This window comes from Leptonychotes weddellii, chromosome 6 (genome assembly GCF_054177405.1).
Source record: "Leptonychotes weddellii isolate Sample4059 chromosome 6, ASM5417740v2, whole genome shotgun sequence".
Lineage (NCBI taxonomy): Eukaryota > Metazoa > Chordata > Mammalia > Carnivora > Phocidae > Leptonychotes > Leptonychotes weddellii.
The window spans coordinates 82,789,426-82,814,887 of NC_138374.1; the positions used below are offsets into that span (position 1 = coordinate 82,789,426).

At 39.2% G+C, this 25,462-nt stretch overlaps 1 protein-coding gene across 1 annotated transcript in view; it reads right to left on the minus strand.

The window, feature by feature from the left end:
* The window catches only part of SDCCAG8 (SHH signaling and ciliogenesis regulator SDCCAG8), a 217,892-nt gene that overhangs the window by 77,629 nt on the left and 114,801 nt on the right, over positions 1-25,462 (minus strand). Inside the window, exons 13-14 of the mRNA XM_081823178.1 lie at positions 7,106-7,233; positions 4,920-5,028 (exon numbers count right to left, since the gene is read on the minus strand). Coding sequence (XP_081679304.1) covers positions 4,920-5,028; positions 7,106-7,233 — 237 coding nt within the window. The remainder of the gene's footprint in view (positions 1-4,919; positions 5,029-7,105; positions 7,234-25,462) is intronic.

A 25,462-nucleotide genomic window follows, 5' to 3' on the forward strand; every position in this document is an offset into this window, starting at 1 on the left:
CTTGTAGAATATAATTTTTGTAGCATCCCAACCTAACATAGTCTAAACATGCGGGGGAAAAAAATAGTTTTTTTTCACGGGTGTGTGTTCTTTACTTCAATTAAACTCACACAGTTGGATACTGACTGTTGCCAAAACAGTAATATAATTTATACATTATAGTCCACACAGTAAAACTACACTAAAAGTCATTTAACAATATTTATAACACCATAAAATACAGTGTTAAAATATATGAACTGCAATATGTACCAAAATTATAAAATTTGTTTCTCATCATCAGTGATTAAAACCAGGATCATTGCTCTAGCCTCGATACCCACAACCCTGGTGACAGATTAGAATTCAAATCTTAATGATCAATTTACAATTAACAAGATAGAAGTGAAACAAATTAAACCAACCATTATATATAACGAGACCCAATGGACTCCCATTGTTCCTCTTAATTACAAAACGCAAATCACAAATACACAATGGGCAGTGTTAGACATCAATCCACAAGCCTAGCAACCCAGAAAGTGACAGTGATGGGGAAAGAAAGAAGAGACGCAAAACCAAAACCACCACGTAGACCGGGGCTCTGTGCTCGCTGCTAGCCTGTCTCTCCAACATGCGAGTGCCGAGGGGCTGCAACCCAACCCGGGCTTGATCGCCCCCCTGCAGCTGGTAGAGGCTCCCTCCTCCCGGTGCCCAACACTTCTAAGCTCTTTCCAGGCCACAGTCCGAGCCCTGCAAACTGCACTGCAAACATTTTACTGCTGATTCATCCAAACACCTGCGGAGAGGGAACACTTCCCTCACTTAGATAAAGAGAAATCACAGTTGCACCAAAGATATTTCAAGAGCTCCACTTACCACCCTCAAAAACAACCCTAGGACTTGTAATAAGCTCCCAGGGTCCCGGGGAATAAAGACGAAAGGGAAGCTAAAGTTTATGAGAGCCTCAACTACAATCAGCCGGCTTGCTTGCCTGGTGCCAATTAAAAGCAAAATGGAATTAATTCTCCCGTCTCGTGGTCAGAAACCAGCTATATCAAATGCACAGAATTGGCAGCTCATTTTTCGTCTGAAAATGGGATGTGCCATTCACAAACCCTGGAGTTACAGACACCACCCAAGCAGTGTGGAATGCGCCGTGCAGAAAGTATCGCGCTGATCACTGGGGAGGGCTTGCAGACAACAGGAGCTCAAGGAGCTGCCGTAATACCACGCACGTTACTTGGGGAGAAAACACATGCAATAGGCACACTCGGAGGAACCATTTCTAAACACTTGCGCAGGGCAGCCTAGCCTGAGGCTGGGGTAACGAGTCGGGGCCTCCTGCACAGTGAGCCCGGACTGTCAGCGCTCCTAGGGACGGCATGGGCTCTGGTCAAATGGCTAGATCTCTGAGTAAAAAATAAAGCTTATTATAAATGGTGTGAAGCCATTTGGTTAGTATGGGATTATAAATAATGTGGAACTCTTCGAGAAAATGTCCTGAGTAAGAAAAGGGGAACCACAAACATTGTTCTCGATTGTTGAGCAATACAAAATAAATATAATACCCACTTTTAAGAAAAATTTTACCCGTAGCACTCTGAGGACAAGCTGCCTCAAAATTACCATGTGGTTTCATTATTGTGGAGACTGAACTTCCACAACGACAACACTTTAGAAAGCTCAGAAAACTCCAAGATTTTCCTCACCTCAAAGCACAGGAAAAATCATTTATCCTCAAAGTTTAGTACAGGGTGTGCAGAGCTCCCGAAGGCTTCTATAGGGCTTCATAAATTTATAATCTTTATTTAAAAAGAAATACTCAGAGGCCTTCAAGTTATATAGGTGAATTCAAAGCAAACGGTTAATGTCAAAATCAAATGATACATTTTGTACGAATTTTGAAAATGTCATCCTCATCATAGAGGGAGCCAGAGGGAAAAGAGACTCCGTGGACAAGAAATTAAGAGTCAACAACCAACCAACCTTAAAATCACAGTTTATCGTATCTACCACGTTCTTGTGAGACACACAAAATGAATATTTTGTAAACTTTGGGGGCTCTTAAAAGTTTTAACCATAATACGTAACAATTTTTTGAGTGTTTACGATTGCCAGGCCTTGGTTTTGGATAAACTTGCAAAGTTACAGTAGATGACTATTTTAATTCTTCAGATTTACGGAACAGGCCATCTCAGAGCAGGACTTGAAACACAACCAGCCCCATAGTTTCCCGATCCTGCTTTGTTTGCCTTTACAAAGGTTTTTCTTGTGGTATAGACTTTATGTCTGTCAGAATAGCACTCAGACCCTCCCTGGAAAAGACAATAATACCTAGATCGAAGTCAAATCCAAATTGCCCCGGTCAAGACCCTGAAAACAACGCCATCAGGTATGGTTCTACTTCCGTGTGTCAAGCACCATGCGAGGCCCTTTACATACGTGTGTATGTATATATGTGCATCGTATATCTCTCGGTGTTTCTCATCCCCACAACAATCCTGCAACATGGTTTTAGAAATGTTTGAGGGGCCCCTGGGTGGTACAGTCGGTTAAGCACTGGACTCTTGTTTCAGCTCAGCTCATGAACTCAGGGTCGGGCTCTGTGCTGAGTGTGGAGCCTGCTTGAGATTCTCCCTCTCTCTCGGCCCCTCCTGCTGCCCCTTCACGTTTTCTGTCTAAATAAGTAAATAAATAAATAAATAAATAAAATACATTTCAAAAATATACATATTTTATAGATGGAGAAGCTGAGGTTTGGAGGGATTAGGCAATGTACCCAAGTGGCACAGCGAGATTCGAACCTAGTTCTTTCTGAATTCCAAAGTGGTTTTCACTGCACCCTGCCTGTCATCAACATGGGAACAGGTTGGGACCAGAGTCAGGTCAGGATACGAGGTATAAAACCATACTTGTTTCATTCATTTAGTCAGTAAGTATGTACTGCATGCCAGGTATGTATCAGACAGGAGCACGCTCAGTTGACAAAGCAGTGGTCAGAAACTGGAGGAACCCGAAGCAAGGGGAGGAGGAGAGGGGCTGAGGCTCAGTTTCCCTAGATCAGTACAGGGTACATGGATAGATCCAGAGCAGAAGAAAGAGGGCCCAGGACACAGGGCACAGGTTGACCCAGGCTCCCAGGCTTACCCTCACATGACAAGCATGTCTACTTCTCCATGGGAATTTAAAGAATATTTTTTTCTTTCCCAAACTTTCTCATCATAGCTGCTTTGGCCTGATTTTCTTTGGTAGTAGATGTACAAGAAAGATCATAGGCCTTGGAACTAGAAATATGTACAGTAGAACTCTAGCTCTCCCACTTCCCAGCTATTTAAACACTCTTGAGTATTGGCTTCCCCACATGTAAAAGAAGGTAATAATTCCTGTCTCAAGTTGTAAGAATTAAATAATATATACCAAGCATATAGTACCTCCTTCTCTTTTATATGCCGCAATTTCCAGAATTATGTCTCCTCAGCAAGATAATTAATAATCAATCATGAAGCAATCTTAATCTTTTAAGTCCCAGATCAATGTAATTTTTTCTTAGATTATATGATCCAGTTTTTTTGTTTGTTTCTAACAAATTACTTAGTTCTGGGTTTATGTGAGGCAAATCAAATATTTCTAGTTAGCAGTAGCTACTGTTGATATATTATGAGGGTCTCTCCTGCAACAAAATCATTTGGGTTTCCTTGTCAAACTTCTTGGAAATATCTGGTATTTTGGCACCCTGAGCTTTCCTCTACTCAAACTAGATCTTTAATTAGTATTTGCTAAGAAGGTGCACATGTCAGAGCACATTCTGGGAGCTTTATAGGAGCCTCTGTCTTCCTGTGAGCAAAAAGAACTGGATTCATCAGCCCTGATTCCCCAAAGGATTCAGGGATAGGGGTTCCAATAGCTAAGCCACCTCATTGATGCAGGAACACAAGATAGAGCTCAGGGTGATCAGATATGCTCTGATTCTCTAGGAAATTCTTTCTGAACGAGATACCTAAGTCAGAAGTTTGCTGAGCCCCACTGCTTGCTCTGTGTAAATCTAAGTGAACTTCAGAAAAATACAGACGAGATCTACAGGGTATTTTTCCATCGGGTTGTATTTTAATGGGACATCTGATATCTAGTTAGTTTATGTGAACGATGCCTTTTATAGTTTAATTCAAAGTGATTCTGTCCAATACCATTCATTTATAAGAGGAAAGCACAGTTCAAGCAAGTCAAGTAAATTTGTCTGAGATTAGACAGTTACTCTCAGAGCTGAGATGAGAACTCAGGCTTCTTATCATTTAGAGTATAAATCATTCATTCATGGAAATAATCTGATTAGAAAATGTGCAGAAAATAATTCACGAAGATCCCAATCAATGTATTTTATAAAAGAGCAGTGTACCTACAAAATGAATGATAGCTGTTCTAATAAATTAATTTTAGGAGAACAAAAGGATGGTTTGGGTTTATTTATTTTCAAGTATCACCTACTGTCATTTTTATAGATACACATTTCATCTATTATCATTTGACTTAAAGATAGTTTCTGGGTGTTCGTGGAGAACTGTGATAACAGATTAAAATGTTAACTCTATTGATGGAAGACTTTAAAACTGCTTGATTTATCTGAATCCTTTATTAAAATACTTGCCATCTTGACCTTTGTGTTCTGAAGTTTCATAACTGTCGGTTCTGAACGTTAAGAAGGTCAAATAATAGTACGTATACATAACCATGAAAAAAAAATACCAAGGGGTTTGTATGGACAATTTAGAAACTGTACATATTAAGAAATTGTCCATACAGAGGAAATATTTTTACAGGAAATAGGTCAACACATATCTAATTTTGACATTAGCCTCAAATAGTGGAAACACCGTTTTTTAAGAAAAAATGACAGTATTTACACAAACATTGCTCTGAAAGTATCATATAATATTACCTACCTGCTTTTTTTAGAGATTTGCTCCAGTTTCTTGGCTAATGCACAGCACTCTTCCTTTAACTTTGTCAAAAATGTATTCTGGGAGGTCAGCAATGAATACTGTTCATTTTCTAGAAATAACAATAAACCCCCCACCAATATAAGATGTTTATGGTTGTAACTCTGCAGGGCTTCCATATGTAGACCGGTAAAAGTGTTAAAACCACTCCCATTTCCTATAAGCCACCAGGTCAATTTCAGTGTCCAAAGTCAAAGGACCACTCACCTGGCAAGATACTAAATCTTGGGAGGCATTAATTTTTCTAATAATTACACCCCAGAAACAGTTTTGATCATACACGTTTGGGGTAATGGTTTAATGTGTTGATAAACTGTCAGATTATCTCAAGGGGAGACATGGATGCTTATATCTTTGTAATATGCAAGATATTACATTTTTATTTTGACAATTTCACTATAAACAGTGTCAAGAATGATCACAACTAGATAATTCACAACTAAAATAACGGAGGAACTTTCTTCTATACTGTAATTCATGCTTTATGTTTCGTATTTGCCCACAGATCTCACTATCCCTGCCCCTTGTGTACACTTCTTTCATTATGAAGGTAAAGTACATAATTTTCCCTAGAATCTGGATTTCATTGTCAACAGTATGAGTTTCACTAAAGATCTGGTCAAAGGAATTGAAGGGAGTGTGGTATTTTTGTGCAAAATAAAAGGAAGTGTTCTTAAGAAGGTCTTAGCCATTAAATCCCCTCACGTAGCACTCAGAGATTGTGCCCAAAACTCCTTGATCACTAGGATCCTGCAAGCAGGAGGGGCAAACACTAATTTTTCCTGGAATTTCCTCCTTTTATTTTTAGTGGAAAAACATCTACTGAGTCTGGAAAAATGCCGGAGGGTATCATGTGGGTCAATATGACATTTGCCTCTTCACAAGCAAATAGATGATTTAATGAATTTTACGTTTCCATTTTTCACCTATAGGATGAACAATCATTTTTTACCCTGTCATCAAATAGAGTGTACACAAGATCATGTGAACATTATCTTTAAGTGTCAGGCTTAATAAGTCCCTCTATTTCTTCCCGATTTTAGCCACTGACTGGCAAAAAGCACATAGCATACAAAGCAAAATAAATCAAGGCACCAAAAATTAAGCAACACTTTTCTGGAAGAGACAGGATCAATTAAACTTTTGTTTTAATAGTCCAATCAGCTCTGAGTATGTGGTGTGGAATTATAATGACTGACATGGTCTTGTTTTGACTAACACTGTCTGTGAACACACAACTCACAAGTGAAAGGAGCTGCAGAATGCTCCGGCTGAGTTCAGCATCAAACTGCCTGCTTTGAACAAAAGTGCATTTTACTTTCAAATTAAAGGTAAAGAGTTACTGGCCAACTCTGTCTGCAAAACAGCACCGATGTGATGAGAGGTGGCAGTTTTTAGCCACGCTGACAGCTGTGGCCAGTGCCTTGTATTAGGGAATTTTCACAGCAGTTTGAGAACTTGAAGAATGCAAAGGATTAAACATCACTCTAGATTGGGCTGGGGGAGGTGGCAAAATCATACAAATGCTAAAAATGTTCGAAGCTGCAAAGATTAAATAAAGGAACATATCAATTTGGAGCCACTGAATTACATCCAGCTGCGACAGTGAATTAAGAACCGATTAATGGCTAAAGCTTTTCTCCAGTTTGGATGCTGAAGCAAACTCATTAGGCTTTTAGAGTAGCTATAATGTGTGTACTGTGGGAACTGTTCAGTGCTATTCAGGAGACTCTAACTGTAAGCTCAGAGCATTTCCCGCAGAGCTTCTGATGCTATTTTTTTATATAACATGTGTGCCTGAAAACCCAGCCAAAAACAAGCCCTTTGTTTTTCTACTTTGTTGTGGTCTCTCTCAGCTTTACGTTTCTTGAACACAGGTAAATAAACTCATAATCCAGATGGTGCAACAGATGTGAGAGCAGTACTCTGAAATCAACAGACAGTGGGCAATACTTTCCATTTTCTCTTTTAAACGCTAACTAATATGTAATTCGGAATCTCCGGTGTAGTTAGCATCTGCTCCCTTCGGCCAGCCAAAGGTTACAGGTGTTCCTGATGTCATTTCACAGTAAGGCGTGGGCCTGGCTTGTGAGCCAGGGCCCAGGCTCTAATCTTTCCCTACCACCTACCAGTTTTGTCATGCTGGGCCTCCATTTGCTGTATCTTCTGTGTCAGCTCCTGTTCTCTTTGCTGGGCCTGAAGGGCTTGGGCCTTTGCTTCATTGCTAAAGCTCTGCTGAATGCTATCTTTTTCCAGTCTACAAAGCAGAGAGGAGACAGACAGAAATGTAATCTACAGATGCACCAAGGCCCACCATTTCCCCTACAGACCACAGAGAGCTGATACCTAGTAAATTGTGAAGCAGAAGTGGACAGCAATCTGTCAGACCCCCTCCTCCCCTACCCCTCCACCTTCCCGGCCCCCCTCTCCTCCCCCACCCTCTCCCCCCCGCCACCCCGGCCCCCTTGGGGGGAAGAGCCAAGGGGCCTTTCATGCTGTGTTTAATACATGCCATATATCGAAACGGACTAAAGTATACAACTTTAAAAATCAAAAAATCGTGACAGCCGAATATTAATATTTTATAACCTGAAAACACAAACCTCCTTTCCGGTAAGATTGTCAATGTTCTGGGCCACCATTTCCTGTTTTATCTTTTGAATGGTCAATATTTCCTACAAATCTTGCGGTCCTACAAATGGCATGATTCAATACACCAAAACTTAAATTCTTGAAACTCAGCTTTGTAGACCACCTCTGCTTTTCCTCCCCAACTTAAAATGGAATCTCAGATAGAATGTAGGAGATCCAATCTAGAAGCAAGGAAATGATTCTGCATGTTTTCGTTAAACATTTCCGCACATTAGGCTACATGATGGGAATATAAATATGAATATGAAAATGAAAAACTTCCCCCAGCACATCAGAATAAGACCTCTTTTGCGTCATGCTGAGAGAAGTTGCACAATGAGAATATTCCATCGTCCAAGACAACGTCCCACCCCGTGGTGATGGGATATTGACCCAGCGAGATGGGTCATCCCACTGGGTCAATATCCCATCACAGTGGCGCCTAAAGAAAGAAACTGCCTAAACAATTGGAAGCTGAGGAAGCGATACTGAATACCGCACACACACGTCAGGTTGGTTCCGCATACTCTGAATACAGGTAAGTGGAATGAGGGTTTCCTCTAATTAACTGAGTTATGTCTAACTCCTGATCTCCTTGTGGGCATTTCTCATCCGTGCTGTTTTAGTTTACTAATTGAGATATTTACTGCCTTGCCTTTGCCAAACCAAAAATAAACAATTCCATAAAGCTATCCCTAGTAGTCTACATACCGCTGTGGAGCTTCGATTCATTGGCTTCTAATTATAAAGCAACATAAGGAAAGTCTGTATTGAAATTGGTCAATGCATGTGGTAATGTTGTAGTGTAAAATTTCAGGAGGAAACTATACCCATACCTCACTCAAATGGAATCATCAGGAGTCCACGCTAAATGTGAAATAAGGTCCCTTCTGGTGCTTCTAATAACAACACCCCCTTGGACCTGCTCTAAGGTCTTCCCTCACACTAAGTTCCAAACTGGTATATTGCAACAAATAGATACACTAGGCCACTTTTTGCCTCCCCAGTCACACCATGCATCTTCTGCCCATGGATCCCTGCATATGTCTCTTTGTTTTCCTGGGATGGCCCCCACCCTGCATCCTGTTCCACAGCCCCCCACACTCACCCCCACTCCTCTCCCTCTGCTCAGTGTATACTACTCCTTTAAGGTCTGCTCAAAATTCTCCCCTCTCCTTCCATTCTCTCCTAAATTAAGTATTCTTTCCTCGGTGACCTTAATATAGGTTGTAAATGGATACGTCCTACTAAGATGGCATTTATCACACTTGACTTACTGCTTCTTGTCATCTTTGTCTCTCTAAATCCGGAGCCCAGCTCAGGATTGGCACATAAGAAGGAGGCAGTGAATGCTTAATGAATAGATGTTCTTAGACCCTCGCCATGGGGGAAGGGAGGATGCAGTCTTTAGTGAGGCTGGAGAATCTGCTCAAAGCTAGTTTGAGGAGGCAAAAACTTTTCAGACATTTCAAAAGGAAGAGTGCCTGGAAGAGAGAAGCTCCAGGGGCTTCACTAGCTAGAAACCGTGCTGCTGAAGGAATCAGCCTAAAAAGAGACTGTGGACTCTTCCACTGAGGAACCACCCCAATGTCAGGTCCCTGGTTACAGGCATGGAGATGTGAGGCTCTGAGATCACTAATAACTGGGTAGCCTTACAACACACTGCTCAAAACCAATATCCATTTGAGAGTGAAAAGGAGTGCTACTGATAATCATACCAGGACAACAGCCATGACTGGGGCTACCCTTTGCCAACCCGGGCTATGGTTCTCCTACATAAAGGGGTTGCCAGGCTTAACATCAATTTTTAGCACGAGAAGCTGCCTAATAACGGATATTCTAAATTTACTATAGAAAAAATAACTACTGTTATTGTAGTTCTCCTTAAAAAATAAGACAATTTAAAAGAATGCACTACTGAGACACCTGGGGGCTCAGTCAGTTAAGCGTCTGTCTTCGGCTCAGGTCATGATCCCGGGGTCCTGGGATCAAGCCCCTCATTGGGGTCCCTGCTCACCAGGGAGCCTGCTTCTCCCTCTCCTTCTGCTCCTCCCTCCCACTTGTGCACAAGCTCTCTCTCTCAAATAAATAAAATCTAAAAAAAAATCAATGCTCTACCAACAAATGTTGACTTAAACACCAAGTTTTGTTTCTTGAATCCTTCTCCAATTTTTACTTTATTTAAGAAACTACGTGTTATTTTATAATTTTTAATCGAGGTATAATTGACATATAACATATTAGTTTCAGGTGTACAACATAATGGTTCAGTATCTGTACATAGTACGAAATGATCACCACAAGTCTAGTTAACATTTTTTTTCATTGCATAAAAAACACAGCATATCTTTACTTTCCTATTTCCTCCCTCCAGCCCCCTTTCCTCCCGTGTTGCCTTCTCCCTTTGCAGGTTCTTTCTGACTTAGTAGGCTTTTTATAAAACCTTAGAATGTTAGAACTGAAAGGGAATCTCAAATCTGTTTAATCAAATCCTCTCACATTATAGCCGAATAAAGAAATAGGCTTGAAGGTTACATTGTAAGTGATGTGAAGGCAGAGGTGGGACTTGAAATATTCTGATTTAGGGAAACCTATTTTATGGCACTCCAGAGGTAATGCAATCATGGATTGAAAGAATTAATAAAAACCACTTATGTGTCCAAGGGGAGGGATTAGAGAAGAATCCAAATCAATTCATATAATATTTATCATAACTCTATTATGTAAAAGACACTCTGCTAGGCACTGAGTCAAATAGAGATAAATGTGGCATAGTCTTTGCTCCCAACAGGGACTTCAAAATGGCTAAAATAGGAAGTAGAAGGTGGAATACACCATAAGAAATCTACCAAATTTGGGAAAACTACCAAAGCAAAGAAAAATGAGAGGTCCGTCCTAGCTGGGTGTGAGAGTGTCAGAAGGGTGGCTGAGCTAGTCTTCCCCAACTGGGTTTCTTTCAGTTCTCACTCAGAACACTGATGATTTCATTTAATCAAACTTTTAGTTAGCCATATTTTATAAAGTGGAATAAAAGCAATGGCAGTAAAGAAGAATTTCTTGGTTGTGATTAAAATGAGGCTGAAAGATTTAGTCATAATTGCTAAAAACTGGAAACAGTCAAGGGGCGCCTGGGTGGCTCAGTTGGTTAAGTGTCTGTCTTCGGCTCAGGTCATGATCCCAGGGTCCTGGGATTGAGCCCCACTTCACGCTCCCTGCTCAGCGGGGAGTCTGCTTCTTCCTCTTCCTCACCCTCCCCCTGCTTGTGCTCTCCCTCTCTCTCTCTGTCAAATAAATAAATAAAATCTTAAAGAAAAAAAACTGGAAACAATCTAAATGTCCATTAACTGCTAAATGGATAAAGAAACTATGGTATTGCCTTACAGGGATACTAGGAATAGTAAGAATAAAAAGGAACAAGCTACTGTAAGTAAAACACACGGATGAGCCTCAAAAGCAGTATGCTTAGTTAAAGAAACCAGACGCCACAAACATATTGTATGATTTCATTTACATGACGTTCTAGAAAAGTAAACACTAGAGTGACACGTGAGTGCCATCAGGACCTAAGAACAGGGGGTGTGTGTGAGGGAACAAAGGGGCATGAGGGACATTTGGGGTTGACAGAAGTGTTCTCTATCAGGATTATAATGGTTCCACCTCTGTATATATTTGTCAAAATATTTTTCATTGCACATCTAAAATTGGTGATTTTATTATATTTAAATTTACCTCCATAGAGCTGATTTTAAAAGGGAGAAACTGCACTAGAATAGGAACATCTACCTTCTTCTCCAAGTTATTCACAATCACCGGTGGCCACATGTGGACATGTCCATGTTTTCTTGATGATAATTAAGAGTTAAAGGAAGTACTGGATAGTCCTCAAACATGGACCAAGTACACATAGAGATGTTGTCACTCCTTTTTTCGAATTACAGTTCTGGTTGGTTATATTCTCTAAAAATGTCTGCAATGATATTTACCATCCCATTAAAGAAAGGGACTGAAGAATTCACTTTATGTTTTTGATCCTCAACTTTTCTATATCATTTATTATTTTAAATCCTGCTATTTTAAAAATATTCATGTCACAGAGGAAAAATGATTTATTAGATTTTTTTAAGGACATTCTAAATTTTATAGCAACATTGAAGGAGTAAAAGTTTCTGACGGTCCTAAAGTTCATCGATGAGTCTGAGATGGAAATGATGAAAGCTTCAAGTCTAACCCGAGCATGGGGTCTGCAGTGGTGGTGATTTGAGGCACCAATCCTGTCTGCCATGTTTCTAGTCACCTGTTCATCGAGGGCTGAAGCTGTGGTATTAAACATACAACCCTTTTGGTTAAATGGTGTTTCCCTTCTAAAGTACAATACAGAGAGCTTTGTGACAGTAGAATATCGGTATGACAAAGTTATGAGACCCTTTATAACATGCTTACTAGCCGAGAGCCATTCCTGATGGAATTATAGAGAAAAAAAGCAGGGAGGTGTGGGTGTCATTGTGAGTTAAGACACATGATGTCTATGTTTCCAACATTGGCGATATTATCTTTGATCACTTGGTTAATGTGCTGTAAGAAAGGGCTTTCCTTTCTCTCCCATTATTAACTCACTGATATCAGCATGGAGTCATGGATTCTTATTTTACTCAGTGGGCTATAATCAATTATGGCCATTATTTATTTTTTTTGTTCCTAGATTTGGCCAGTGTGAACCCCTTCAAGTTGTTTCCTATATTATATCTCTCTATTATTCCTATGAACTTTCTGGCTTTCTATCCCCACCAAGATGTTCCAGGCTCATCTGGTACTATCCTTATACCAGTCTTGCAGTCAGCATTTCTCCAAGGAACTCTTCTGCCTTTTAATGGAGAATAGTATTTAGAAACCAAGATCATCAGGTGGTGCACATTGCTACTGAGAAGTCTGCTTCTAGGTCACCTTAGTAGACAGAACCAGGATAGGAATATACATATAAATGTATAAATATATAATTATAAGTATTTTCCCATGTATGTTTATATTAATAATGCATGTACATTCAGACTGATCTTTCCAATTCTGATCCAACAACATAGATAGAACCTAGTCTCCCCTCTTTCCATCACTATAACTTTCCTCTCCTCAACAGTGAGAAACTTGGCTCCCATTATCTTCAACATATTTACTCATTTGTTCAAACTTACACAGTATACACAGAAAGTACTTTCAAAATTGCTGATCTACTACAGAAGGCATATCTTCTGTGAACTAGAATTAAATATTTGCTTACAGTTTTATTTGCTTACAGTTTTATTTGCTTTGTGGTTCTTTAAATTTTTATTTTTACTTATTTATTCTTTTTTACACAAATGCATACACCATTTTCAATTGATTTCCTTTGTGTTCTGGGAAAATTACATCTTGAGAGGCAATAGAATATGCTAGAAAACTCACACAGCTACAGTGTCCAAGTATGGCATTCACTTTCTTATTACTTGTGTGGCCATGGACAAGTAACTTAATTCTTTTAATCTTGGGGTTCTTCAAATAGGGCAGAAAAAATCCTACCTAGAAGGATTAATAATTTTAATAAGCTATTATTTATTAATGTTTACCATAAGTTAAGCTCTTCACATTTATCCTTTTATTTAATTCTCATACCAACCCTCTGAGGTAGAGTCTCTTACTATCCTTACTTTATAATTGAGGAAACTGAGGCCTAGAAAGGTCATATTACTTGTTCAAAATCTCCTAGTTATTAAGGGGCATAGCCAGGAAATCCAGGCCCACCTGACTCTAAAGTCCAACAGCATGAATCCCTATGCTTCAATCTCTTCGTTTATCAGGGATGAAGAGAAATGAGAAAAGGTTAAAAGCATAACAACATCATTGAAATAATTCAATTATCCCTAAGTGTGTGTCTTTTAAAACCTGTATTATCCATCTTGACAGCTGAATTCCAAGATAGTTCTCCTTCTCCTTTTCCATTTGTCCCATATGTTATTGGATCACTTCTTCCTACAGTGACATTATCAATTAGTTGTATCTTTCTTAAAGAAATACATTGACTTTTACAAAAACATTGAAAGCCACACAACTATGTCTCTGGCCTCAAGCTGGTCACAGAGTCCTAGAGAAGATAAGACAAGCACATCTTATCTGGAATGTAAGTACCTAAAAACTAGAGACCTTGGTTTTGCTCACTAATTTATCCCAAGAGCCTGGAATGGTGCCTGGGACATAGTTGTGTGGCCAACAAATATTTGATGAACTAATGAATGAATGAATGAATGAATGACTGTTAAGAGATGGAAAGTACTAAGTCTCCACACAGGTTTAAGGATCCTCCTGTCTACTGATCGGAAGAGAATAGGATCAGATATTTTGGCCAACAATTTAGTTTTATATTGTTATGGACAACAATAACAAAGTAAAAACAATAGTAAAATTACTAGGCAACATGATATCTTCCATGTTTGACAAGAACACAAAATCCTGTACTTGTTTACTGCTAACAGGGGCTACGTTCTCATAGTTGAGCAAACGTAGAAATACTAGGATAGAACAAACCGGGATAAAAAAAATACAAGAGGAGTAGCTTTCAGTAACCCCTACTTCCTCAAGTACGCAAAAAAACCCTAATGGCATCATACATATTTCCTAGAGTAAATTATTCCTATTTTCTTCACTGCAAAGTGTGTCAGAATTTTAAGTACAACGTTGAAAGATGAGTTATCAGATTAGAACATGAGTCACTTCTAGGAAAGGAAGCAGAAACAGAAAAGAGATCAACGTCTTTCAAAGGAATAAACACAAAAGAAAGGAAATAATTAACAAAAACAGCCCTAAAAATAACTTGCTCTCCCAAAGTGTTCTCTTACAGTATCTCCAAAATAACTTGAAAGCTCTAACCATCAAGCAAAGGAGGCCGTGCTTGACGAGATACCGCCCGCTTCTGCTACATCATGTAAGCAACTCACATTTACTTCAGACAAAACCACGGACTCTCACCAACTCAGTGTCCTCCCCACATCTGTGCTTTCTGTTTTGCAAAGAACACTCAAATACATTGACCTCTCTACTCTTCCTAACAATTCTGGAAGGCAGGGAGATGGAACAGTTAGCCCTGCTTGACACGAGAGACACCTCAAGCCCAGAGAATTAAGAGATTTGCTCCACGGTGCACAGCTAGTCATAAGTGGCAGATCTAGAACTGACACCTGTCTTCTCACTTCAAGTCCAGTGTACTTCCATTCCATGGCATTGCCTCACATGAGTGGCTTCGTCAGACTCCTACTGCTCATCCATTCAACAAATACTTAAACACCTACTTTGTGCCAAGCATGAAAGTGTGGGGATGCATCAGAGTTCAAGACACAGACCGTGACCATGCCTTCAGAATTCCTGGTGAAGAAAACAGACAAGAAAGAACAACTGAAACAGAATGGGGAAAAAATATGAAAATAGGGCTAACGTCCTGCTATCCTATGGGAAGATGGGACAGGAGTTGGAGAGTGGCGAGGTACAGTCAGGGAGGATTTTAGGAAGCTTAAAAAATTAGAGGCTGAAAAAGAGTTGTAATTAGCCATCCAAAGAATGAGAAGAGTCTTGTGACAAGTGAAGTGGACAGTGCGTGCAAAGATTCAGGGAGGAGAGATAACCCAGGTGCCTTTGGAACATTTCAAACAGCCTTGGCACGACCGAAGGGTGGCATATACATGTTGCAGGGTAGAAGCGAGCTGCTGGTAGAGGGAGATGGGAGAAAGAAGAGACTGAAGATGTAGGCAGGAGCCAGAATACGAAGCTATTTTTAAGGACTTCATCCTGAGGGAAATAGGGAGCCAACGTAGGGTTTTAAGCAGGGGAGTGTTGTGATCACACTCATGCTTCAGAAAGATCACTCTGGCTGCAGTGTGGGGAACAGATGGGGAAGGGACAACATTAGAAGCAGGGAGAGCACTTATTACTACAGCAATAGCAAGAGCAATTTCTGAAATTGTTTCCTAGATGTGGTAGCTACCATAGGTAGATACTGACACTGAACAACCTCCAAATGCACATTTCAGCAATTTTCACCCTTAAAACATTTCGAGAGCTCAGAGGTCTCTGATGCATAAGTAACTGTAAGTCTATTCTATTTTGCGACACCATGGGCCCAGTTCACCAGACCAAGGAATAAGAACAAATATGCTACAGCATGAAATAAACTAGATCATGATTTTGCCTTTGTATCTTCCTATTGTCAAAATATCCATATTTTCCATCTCTGACCCTTCTATATAAACTGATCACTTTAGTCCATTCCTGCCTTTCCTCTCTGAAAAATGTCAGTTTATCTACATAGTCCCCAAAATTCATCCTTCTGATGAGTAACTTCAGATCAGACATCAGTAGGATCAACATACATGTTATAATGGCATTTCTGTAACCTGTCAATGGATATGCATCATTGTCAAGTTGTGATACCACTGATTGAAATACGTTTCTATTTTATTATTAAATTGTTCTTGAAATTATTTCTCAGATCCATTATTAAATGGGGAATGTGTTGGTTGCTTTGTGGCTACTAAATTTATTAAGAAACAGGCTGTGATAGCAAGAATTACAATTATCAAATACACTTTATCGCATCTTATTTCTCAAGCGCTATAGAGTCATGCTTTAATTACCTGGGATGTTGGGAGATGAGAAGTTCCACATGAGAGAACTTTTCCAGGCATCGGGCCCCAAGAAATCTGACCATTTACAGTAGAAATATGTCTAAAATATATATTAATTATGGTTCTGCCTCCTTGAGCAAACTATACCGAATATAATCGACTCCACTTGATAGTCAAGGTCATAATGTCAAATGAGGAAGGCCCTCTTGCTGCTACTGTTGCCTTCTAGGAAGCTCTTGGGGCTCACTGCTCACCCTTGTACCTCCAGGTGCCCACCACCAGTGAGTGACTGGAAACAGAAGGTGCTTCATAACAGCTGCTGCATGGAGTCTCAGATGCTGTTCTAAAGATCCAGAAAGCAAATGGAAGTATGATCTGCTTCTTCTAATTTTTTGCATTGGTTGTTTTGGGTATGAGTTGCTGCCATGCTTTTTGTTTTGTTTCTTAAAAGTACTTTTTAATTTATATCTTAGTTTATAGCTATGGGTCAAATGGCTGAATTTACCAGAAGTCTGAGTCTGAGCAAGTGGGGAAATGCTGTAATAAAGACAGGAGAGTTTTCACTGTTGCTGAAGTGGTGTGTTTTTGGTCAAACACTCAGTATGTTTGTACCTACAAATTAGGATTGTGTTCTACTGACTAACCTTGGCTTGATAACAAAAATATAGTTCGTTCATTTTTAAAACTTGATTGAGATCTCTGTAAACTTTCCATAATTTTGCACAGGATATTGGAGCTGAAAAGCACAATTACATTTTACAGAAGAGAAAACTGACCAGGTCCCAAGTGTTCGGATTCCCATCCCAGTGTTATCCTCACTCTTCCAAATTAGAGAAGCCTGCTCTTGCCACGGGCCTGGGGTCATTTTCCTCATGAAAACATTTTCCCTTGCAGTCATTTTATGATTTATTTAACCTGATTTCTATTTGGCTCGGAACATGTGCTTACAACAATTCTTACCTACCTTCTGAAAGGTTCCTTTTCCACAGTAACATAAATGTGTGTTGGGTTTCCTACTCCCCATTCCTATGGCTGCATGGCTGTTCTTTCTGTTCCCAAAGACCTGCTTCTCCCTTTATTCTAAATCTATATTCAAACTCATTTCTACAGGGTAGCCTGTTCTGAGTGTACCCAAAACAGGGGAATTCATGCCCTGAGGAAAGGAATATAAGCAACTAAAATCCTAAAGGGCCTCTAAAAGCAACATTGTGCTCTTGGCCTTGAGGCCTCTGCACGTAAGCCCCCCTGCCAGCACAGCTGGGTCACGCATTTGCACACACGAGCCAGAGGTTAAGAGCTCAGACCTTGGTGTCCGCCGGCTTTGTTCCCTTACTAGCTGTGCACCCTAAGCAACTCACTTACCCTATGACTCTGTTTTCTCAAATGTGAAATGGGGCTAATGATGTGTCTCTCCTTCGGGATACCAGGACATTGTATGTAAAATATACTTAGTACAGCATGGGCATATCCTGTGTTCAAAAATATTAGTCAGTACCACTACTATTCTCATTATTATTTCCTAGAAGATGACTATTCAAAGTGTAACGATCCATACAATTATCTCAAAGACTCACAAGCCCAAAGAAAGAATAAAAAATGTCCTCAATTTCCTGATAAAAGCCACATGGGAGGAGTGGTATTCTACCGTGGGTGGGAGTTGGAGCTTTGGACACACACAGACTGACTTGGGCCCTGGCCCCGAGAGGCCCTTGCCATGTGCCGTTGGATGGGAGCTGTCTAAGGTCATTTTCTCATTTAGTGAAACAATGTTATCTGGATACGTGAGACAATCTGTTTAAAGCAACCAGCAACATCCGGCCCAGACCACCATTTGACAAACATCTAAATTCAGCTAATGGCCTGGCATTATTTCATTGTCGAATTTATTTGCAACAGCTGTAAGGTGTAAAGGCAAAGCCGGGACCGCAAGATAGGGAGAACTTACTCTCAGGGGCGGCTGGGACAGCGAGGAGTTCGGCTGCTCTTCAAAGAATGACCAGTAAATGGCAGCTTCCTCCCTCCTCCTCCCCCTCCTGCTCAAAGTGGCAGTTCTTGAGAAAAGGACTAATCAAAGACAGGCCTGGCTACTGGCTCCAAAATTACAGAAAAAGCTGACATGATTTTCTTGTTTTTATAGAATGATTCCAGTTCTTGTAGAAATAGAATTCAGGGTTTATGCTCAGGAGAAACCAACTGCATCTAGACTGGGCGTTGAGGAGAAGCCGGGGAAAGTGAACCCAAGAGCCTAGGGCTGCCACGGTTTATACAACAGCCACTGGCCACACATGGTTGCCACTACCTGATGCGTGGCTAGGCTGAAGTGAGAGACACTGTAGGTGTAAATAATAATGCACGGGCTGGGGAGAATTAGAAAAAAAAAGCAAAAAAAAAAAAATCTCATTAATTTATCTTGATTACATGTTGAAATGATACCATTTCCTATATTTGGGTTAACAAAACTATTAGAATTAATTTCACCTGTTTCTTTTCACCTTTTAAAATATGGCTATTTGGAAATTTTTCATTAAATATGCAGCTTGCATGTTGTGGCTCTCCTTGTGTTTCCACTGGACAGTGTGGGTTTGAGCATAATTCCTTTGTCTATTTCCCCAGAGCAAAGAATCATTTTTAATCCCGATGGGCCACAAATCAAAATAACCATGTTGCCAAAACCTGCTAACTTTAAATGCCTCATGAAGATATCAAATCTCATAAATTTTTATAAAAAGCAAAAGCTATTAAAATAACATTTTTTTTTTTTTACCATGACAAATTTCTCATTTAAGTCGTCCAGTCACCATTGCTTGAAAGGAGAAATAAAGGAGAATTCTGATAGAAAACGAAGAATAGCTAATGCTGAAGCAGTTACCATATTACACAAATGTAAGCAATAAAATCTTTTTTTTAAAAAAATCAGATCTGGTTTGAAGCACCTCCCAAAATATATATGCATAATTAAAATTAAATTATAAAGCATATTAAAAATTATTCCAAACAGCCAAGCTGGCAAATTATAGAAAAATATCCAGTTATGAACATGCATTAAGACTCCTAATAAGTAAATGTGTGTATAGTTGGAAAATCTTAATAGTCTCTCTGTAATTATTAAATGGCAATAACAGATTCCCTAAGAGATTTTCCCCCACAGATTTATTTTCTTTTCCCCCACAGACTTTTGAATCTCCAGTAATCAACCTTGTATCACTCATTACTTGTTTCTAGTAAAAAACTAGCACTTTCAAAGCTGATCAAGAGGACCACGTAGTCGTATTAGTGAATCAGTGTGTCAGCCAGTTTAATAAACTATCCCACCGCCTGGTGAGCTAATCTGTTGCCTTTGTAATTCTCACTTACTGCAAAACATAATCTGTACTTTGTGGAATTCAGATAAACCAATGAATGGTTTCAACCCTCTACAAAAATTGCTGGAGTTTGTTTGTTGGAAGAAACAGAATTTAAAACCCAGCACGGGGAGGGGTGGGTGGGGAGCCAGGACCGCACACAGCAAGCTCTCGCGAGAGTCACTCTTCCAGCCGTCATTATCACTGCCACATCATTATTTACAGAAAATCTTACCAATAGGAGCTGCTGGAAATAATGATAAATTATAGGCACCTCCAAGTGTATTTACAGAAAAATTAACACATTAGGAGTGCTCAACTTCTCGACTTCTAGAGCTTACTCTCCATGAGTTGCTCCATTTCTTCAGGATACTGGAAGGGATATACTTAGAAGGGAGGAATACTGGGACAACAAGAGCTGAAGGGGAGTAAGGTCTATTGCAGAGTCTGATTTAGGGGCCCAGACTTTGACTCTGTGCCAGTAACTCCTGGCAGAAGGTTTTCTGAAAGGATTTATATTCCAAAGCATCCATGGTATTTTACTCTATGAAATCTTATTTTGAGAGTCAAGCTTTGAGAGAGTACCTAAATCTGATCAACTGACTGGCGTCCAGTTATCTGCCAAGTTGTTTTTCAAGAACTATTACCATATAAAGTCCAAGTTAGAACGGTAGAGCTGGAAGAACCCATTTTAACATTAACTCTAGCCCAGCTGACCATTCAAGGAATGGTCAGAGATGTTCCCCCACGCTTTAGAGGACAGACTCAACCTAAATTGAAAGGTACTCACACACCTGCTCTCAGCATGAATGGAAGGGCTGGGGAGAGAAGTTCCAGAGGTGCCGATAAGAAAACAAAAACTTCCCACATGACAATTCGCAATTATCCTACCACAAATGAATTTAGATTAATTTTTCCCAAAGTGTATTCCTAAAAACCTGATTCCTGGGAGAGATGTGGAGATTTGGTAGAAGAGATTCCATAAGTCGTATAAATTTGGAAAATGCTGAAAACTAAATCCCTTTCCAAGAGAGTCACAATGCGCACTAGTTAGCATTTCCAAGGCTCTGAGAAGCCCGACTGGCAAGAACCCTACTTAATTCAACTTTCCAAAAGGAACTGATCACAGAATCGATTTTCTCATGACACCCACCATCAGAGGCAACATACTAAGTGTAATAAATAAACCTATTCTGGAGCCTAATTGCTGAGGCTTGAATCCCAACTCCACCTCATTGCTAGTGCTGTGACCTTGGTCAAGGTAGCAATCTCCACACACCTCAGTTTTCATATCTGTAAAATGGACTCATGGAAGAATCTACCTGAAAGGGTCACATGGAGACTAAGTGAGTTAATATGAGTAACGTGCTCATCACGGAGTAGACAATGTGTCCTGGGAGCAATCTTGACCATTACCCGCAGGAGGAGTGTTCCAAGAAGTGGTCATTGTTTGTAAGTTACAGCTCTTTTGTTTGTTTCAAGAACTAGTAACTGCATGGAAAAGTCCAAAAAGAAAATTGTTTTTCCTTTCAGCAACAGGTTGTGCAAGACTCCTACAGAAAGATTTTAACAGGTTTCTTCCGACAAGTCATGTTATCACTGAATACCAGGGGTGTATAATGTGGAATAACAGGAACAGTGCTAGACTAAGAGTGAGGAGATGGAGATTGTACTCTTAGCTTCCACTGCAGAACTGCTGACCTTGGGCAAGTCACTTAGCGTCCCTCACCACAGTCCTCACATACGATAATGAGGGTTGGACTAGGCTTGTTTCACTAATTCGTTCACTCCCAATGATCTGAGCTAAGGAATATTTATAAATACAAATGCTGTTTTCCAGAGTTTATGCACACACACATAGGTAAGTTATTACATCCATTTTATACAGCGCCTGGTATAGCTAATGTTGAATGAATGCCTATTTAATAGCAATCAACCCGTTATCCCTTCATTCAAAAAAAATTACAAAACCCCTATGACATAAGACATGATGCTGAGTACAGCTAAGTTTACATGTTTCTGGAAAGCTATGAGTTCCACCTATAAAGAGCCTGCAGTTTAATTTGTGATGTAGCAAATGATGACTAATTGTTAGTTCCTTTTTCCAAACTTTCATTTTGTATCCCACAATTCAGGTGAATTTTGTGGTATTATTTTATACAGCAGCACCACACTAGTTTTCTATATTATTATAAAAAGTCTCTATATTGCTATAAAAGGGATTTTATAAAGGTATTCAGGAACCATGATGGAAGAGATGGCAAACTCAGTACATTACAATTAAAGCAAGTATGCTCAATCAACTTTATGTAAAATTTTAGGTTAATAAGAATATCTATTAAATGAAAGCGTCTTAACAAGTGGGGGAAAGAGGCACATTTTGAAGCTGGTTGTAAATACAGATGATCAATTTCCTTTTGTTAGAAGAAATCATTTACTCGTTTTCCTCCAAATATACAGTTGTGTACATTTCTTAAAAAGAAATGACCAAGAGCACACAGCTCTCCATGAACAACACAGGCGTGAATAAACGTCTTCTATAACTGCTAATAAAATTGCAGTTCTCTCTTTTCACTGACAAAAGGAAGCCATGGATCATAGACGTGATCTCTAAAATCAGTATGTTCCGAACACCCGCCCTAATCCAATGTAAGCTATCTGATCCAGGCTGCTCTGAGATGGGTAACGTGAATGCAGCGCTCACTGGGTACACCCTGGGTATTTAATCTTTGTGAACAGTGTGCAGAAACTCTTGTGGATAAATTACTAGGTCTTTAACATCTCAAAATAATTGTGCCTTTTCATTATTTCTCTTGGGGATTGCTTCATAGCAGCTCCTCCTCAATTGGCAGCTCTTTATCAGTAATGTAACGTCGGAAAATTTCAAGGACAGCAGTGGTAAACGAGGGCCCACATAAATGGCATGGGTGATGTGACCAGGCAGATGATTAGCAAGGATGTCTTTGGTTTGCAGAAAGTTTAATTTTAGTAGGTCTAAGAAAACAAGAAAGTCCTCCCTTCCTTGCCCCACTGTATACTGTTCCTATTGTAAATGCCTCTTGAGTTTGCAGGTGTCCACCTGAAGGCAGGTCATGGAAAGTCAGAGAAAATCAGGGCACCCTCAGCAACAGAAATTAACCTGAAGACCAGGCAGGCAAGTATATATTTTAGAGAGCATTAATCTTCCTGGAACAATCAAACTGGACTTCACGAAATGAACAGAGACTCACAACAACAAAAGCAACCAACAGCATCTATTCCAACACTGCAAATTTCTTAGATATTACAGATGTCACCCAACAGTGCGTGCATTTGCCTCCCATATGTGAACAAAACTGAGGCATCACAAGATAAATTTGAATGGAATGTTAACCTTCACTTTAAATTTTTTTTTTTCTTTTCCTAGCTGACGACACAATTTTAGTATTATCACAACGGAGCTTCTGGCTGGAAAAAAATTAAATTAATGGATGGATAAAAAAAGCTTAGAAACTTAAAAAAATAAACAACTTTCAAATATCTATACTTGATGGTGTCAAGAGCCAAGATGAATGTATTTCAATTGCAACTTCCAAACTAAACTCACAAATTACTACCATTATGCTAAGTGTTAGCTACCCCACTGTGCAGTTTTGCTTTGTGAATTTTTACCTTCCTCTATGAACACTTTTAGCCACTGATCGCACAGCCTTTCAATGTTTTCTGCCTTTTCCTTTAAATAAACTGGCTCTGGCTCCTTCCATCTGGTTCCCCTTCCGTCAGCAACCCTGCACCTGTTCACACCTCCTCTCCTGTTGGATTCCACTGAACATTTCCTCCTCTGCCAGGGCTATTCTGGCACTCGCAACCTTTCTGTCATTCAATCCATCTGTCAGAAGTGAACTTTGTTTACCGCAAGCTTCTGCTTTCTTCTTCAAGAAGCAAAGCCCCTCAAGGTCATTGTCAAATGAACTGTCGGCATGGATTTAAATCCTCTCCTGCTACCCAGCAGAAGATGAAGTTCTGTTGTGTAATGTACTTGTGAAAATTACTTTTGGGTTCGGGAAGACAATAATTTGGAGTCAAAGTAGTAAGACATGGTATTTTAATGATCATTTGTAAAAGCCAGACAGCTGATATATATTTCCTTCATGTGTGTCTGCACTTCTTATTATATCAAGTATGAACTATATGTATAAGAAGCAAAATAAAAGTTTTAAAGTGAAATCAAAATATCATAAACAAGTTTACACTATGTAAAAATTGCTTCGTACTGTATAGCATTAACTTGAGGAATAAATATTTTCACTAATGAATTAGCCAAGGGAAAGAGTATTCCAATTAAGAAATTTTACACTGAAATGCTTAAAATGTACAAATATGTACCATTTCAATTATAAGCTATATATTAACACACAGCTCCATTACTGCTTTGAAAGACTGAACCCATAATACACAAATTGAGTATATTTTAAATTTCATCATTTAAAAAATAAACAGTTCTGCTTCAATAATATTCAAATATATGTTGCCCAATAAGCACACCATCAACTAGCTAAAGAAATAGAAGTGGTACCAATAGGCCAGTTCTGTGAAAAAAATTAACTCATAAAAATTAGGTGAAAATTATACTCTCAAGTAAATTTATTCTGTGTCATCCACTGCTATCAAGTATTTACCCTCCCTTCATAAATCGGACATGAAATGCTGAATTATTTCCCAGCATTTTAGACAACTGTATTCTCTAGGAAAAAGGCAAACCAATGACTCGATTCAGTTTTCTTATAAGAAAAAGGGAGATCACTTTTTTAGGAGAAAAGAGATGACACGGATTTTTAACCAAAGCACTGTTACAAATAAATGTGAAGCCAAATGTAAACCGAAGTGCTACTTCATTCATAATGCTGCTTTTAGATTTGGAAGAATTACCCCAAGATTTCGTCCTATTGCATATGGTTTTATTAAGCACAATTAGTCAAGCCAGGAAAAATTTTCTAACTCCTTTGTAGAAAAGGCAATAATTAAAGCTTTTTTCATGGACATAAAGTTACAGGCAGGTTTTATTAATAAAAGCAGCCTAAAAACATACGATCTAAAATTTGAATCTTAAGGGTTTGATTGATTAAATATTTATAATTTACCCAAAAAAGGACTTTTTCAGAACAATTCTTCAGATGTATTAAAGAAAATTATGATGCTAAATATAAAAGCAAAAACAAAACCGACAAAGACAGCTTCAAATCCAAGTGCAGAGACACTCTTTTTAAGCTCGAATTTCAATTCTATTCCTCATCTCCAAAATTCCCTATGTCCTATAAATCATTCTTATGTAATATATACAATGTAATTGAAGGTGTGGCTTTTGAACACCAAATATGAATTCTAAGAGGTGCTTCCTCTCCCAACTTCCCAAAACATGATTTCCAAATAATTTCTTTTTATGTGGAGAACCTTTCAGAGCTAGTATCTAATTTACCCAGCAAGTTTGTTTAATATTTTTCCGGGTATTTTTTTTTCCCTTTAGTGTATTCTGTGCCTGATGGTAGTTTGGTTACCTGGATGCCTGCTTCTGAATAGCATGGAAAGGGTACTGGTAATCTGATCACATCCGTGGTTTGATTTGCTATATAAAAGAAAGAAGTATTAGCAAAATGCTAGTTTCACAGGGGCTGCTTAAATCACCGTGAAGGAATGCTGCATTCTTGGCAAATTGCGTTTCGTTTCAGAAACCCACTAGTAGGCTTGTTTTAGAAAATGTATTTGACAAGAACATAAACAAATGAAAAGCCACTCAGTTGAACAGCACTTACACTCACACACGGATGCGTGAGTGTGCACACACATCCACTTTTTCTCTCAAGTACGCAAGAAAAAGAAAAGGGGAAATAGCATC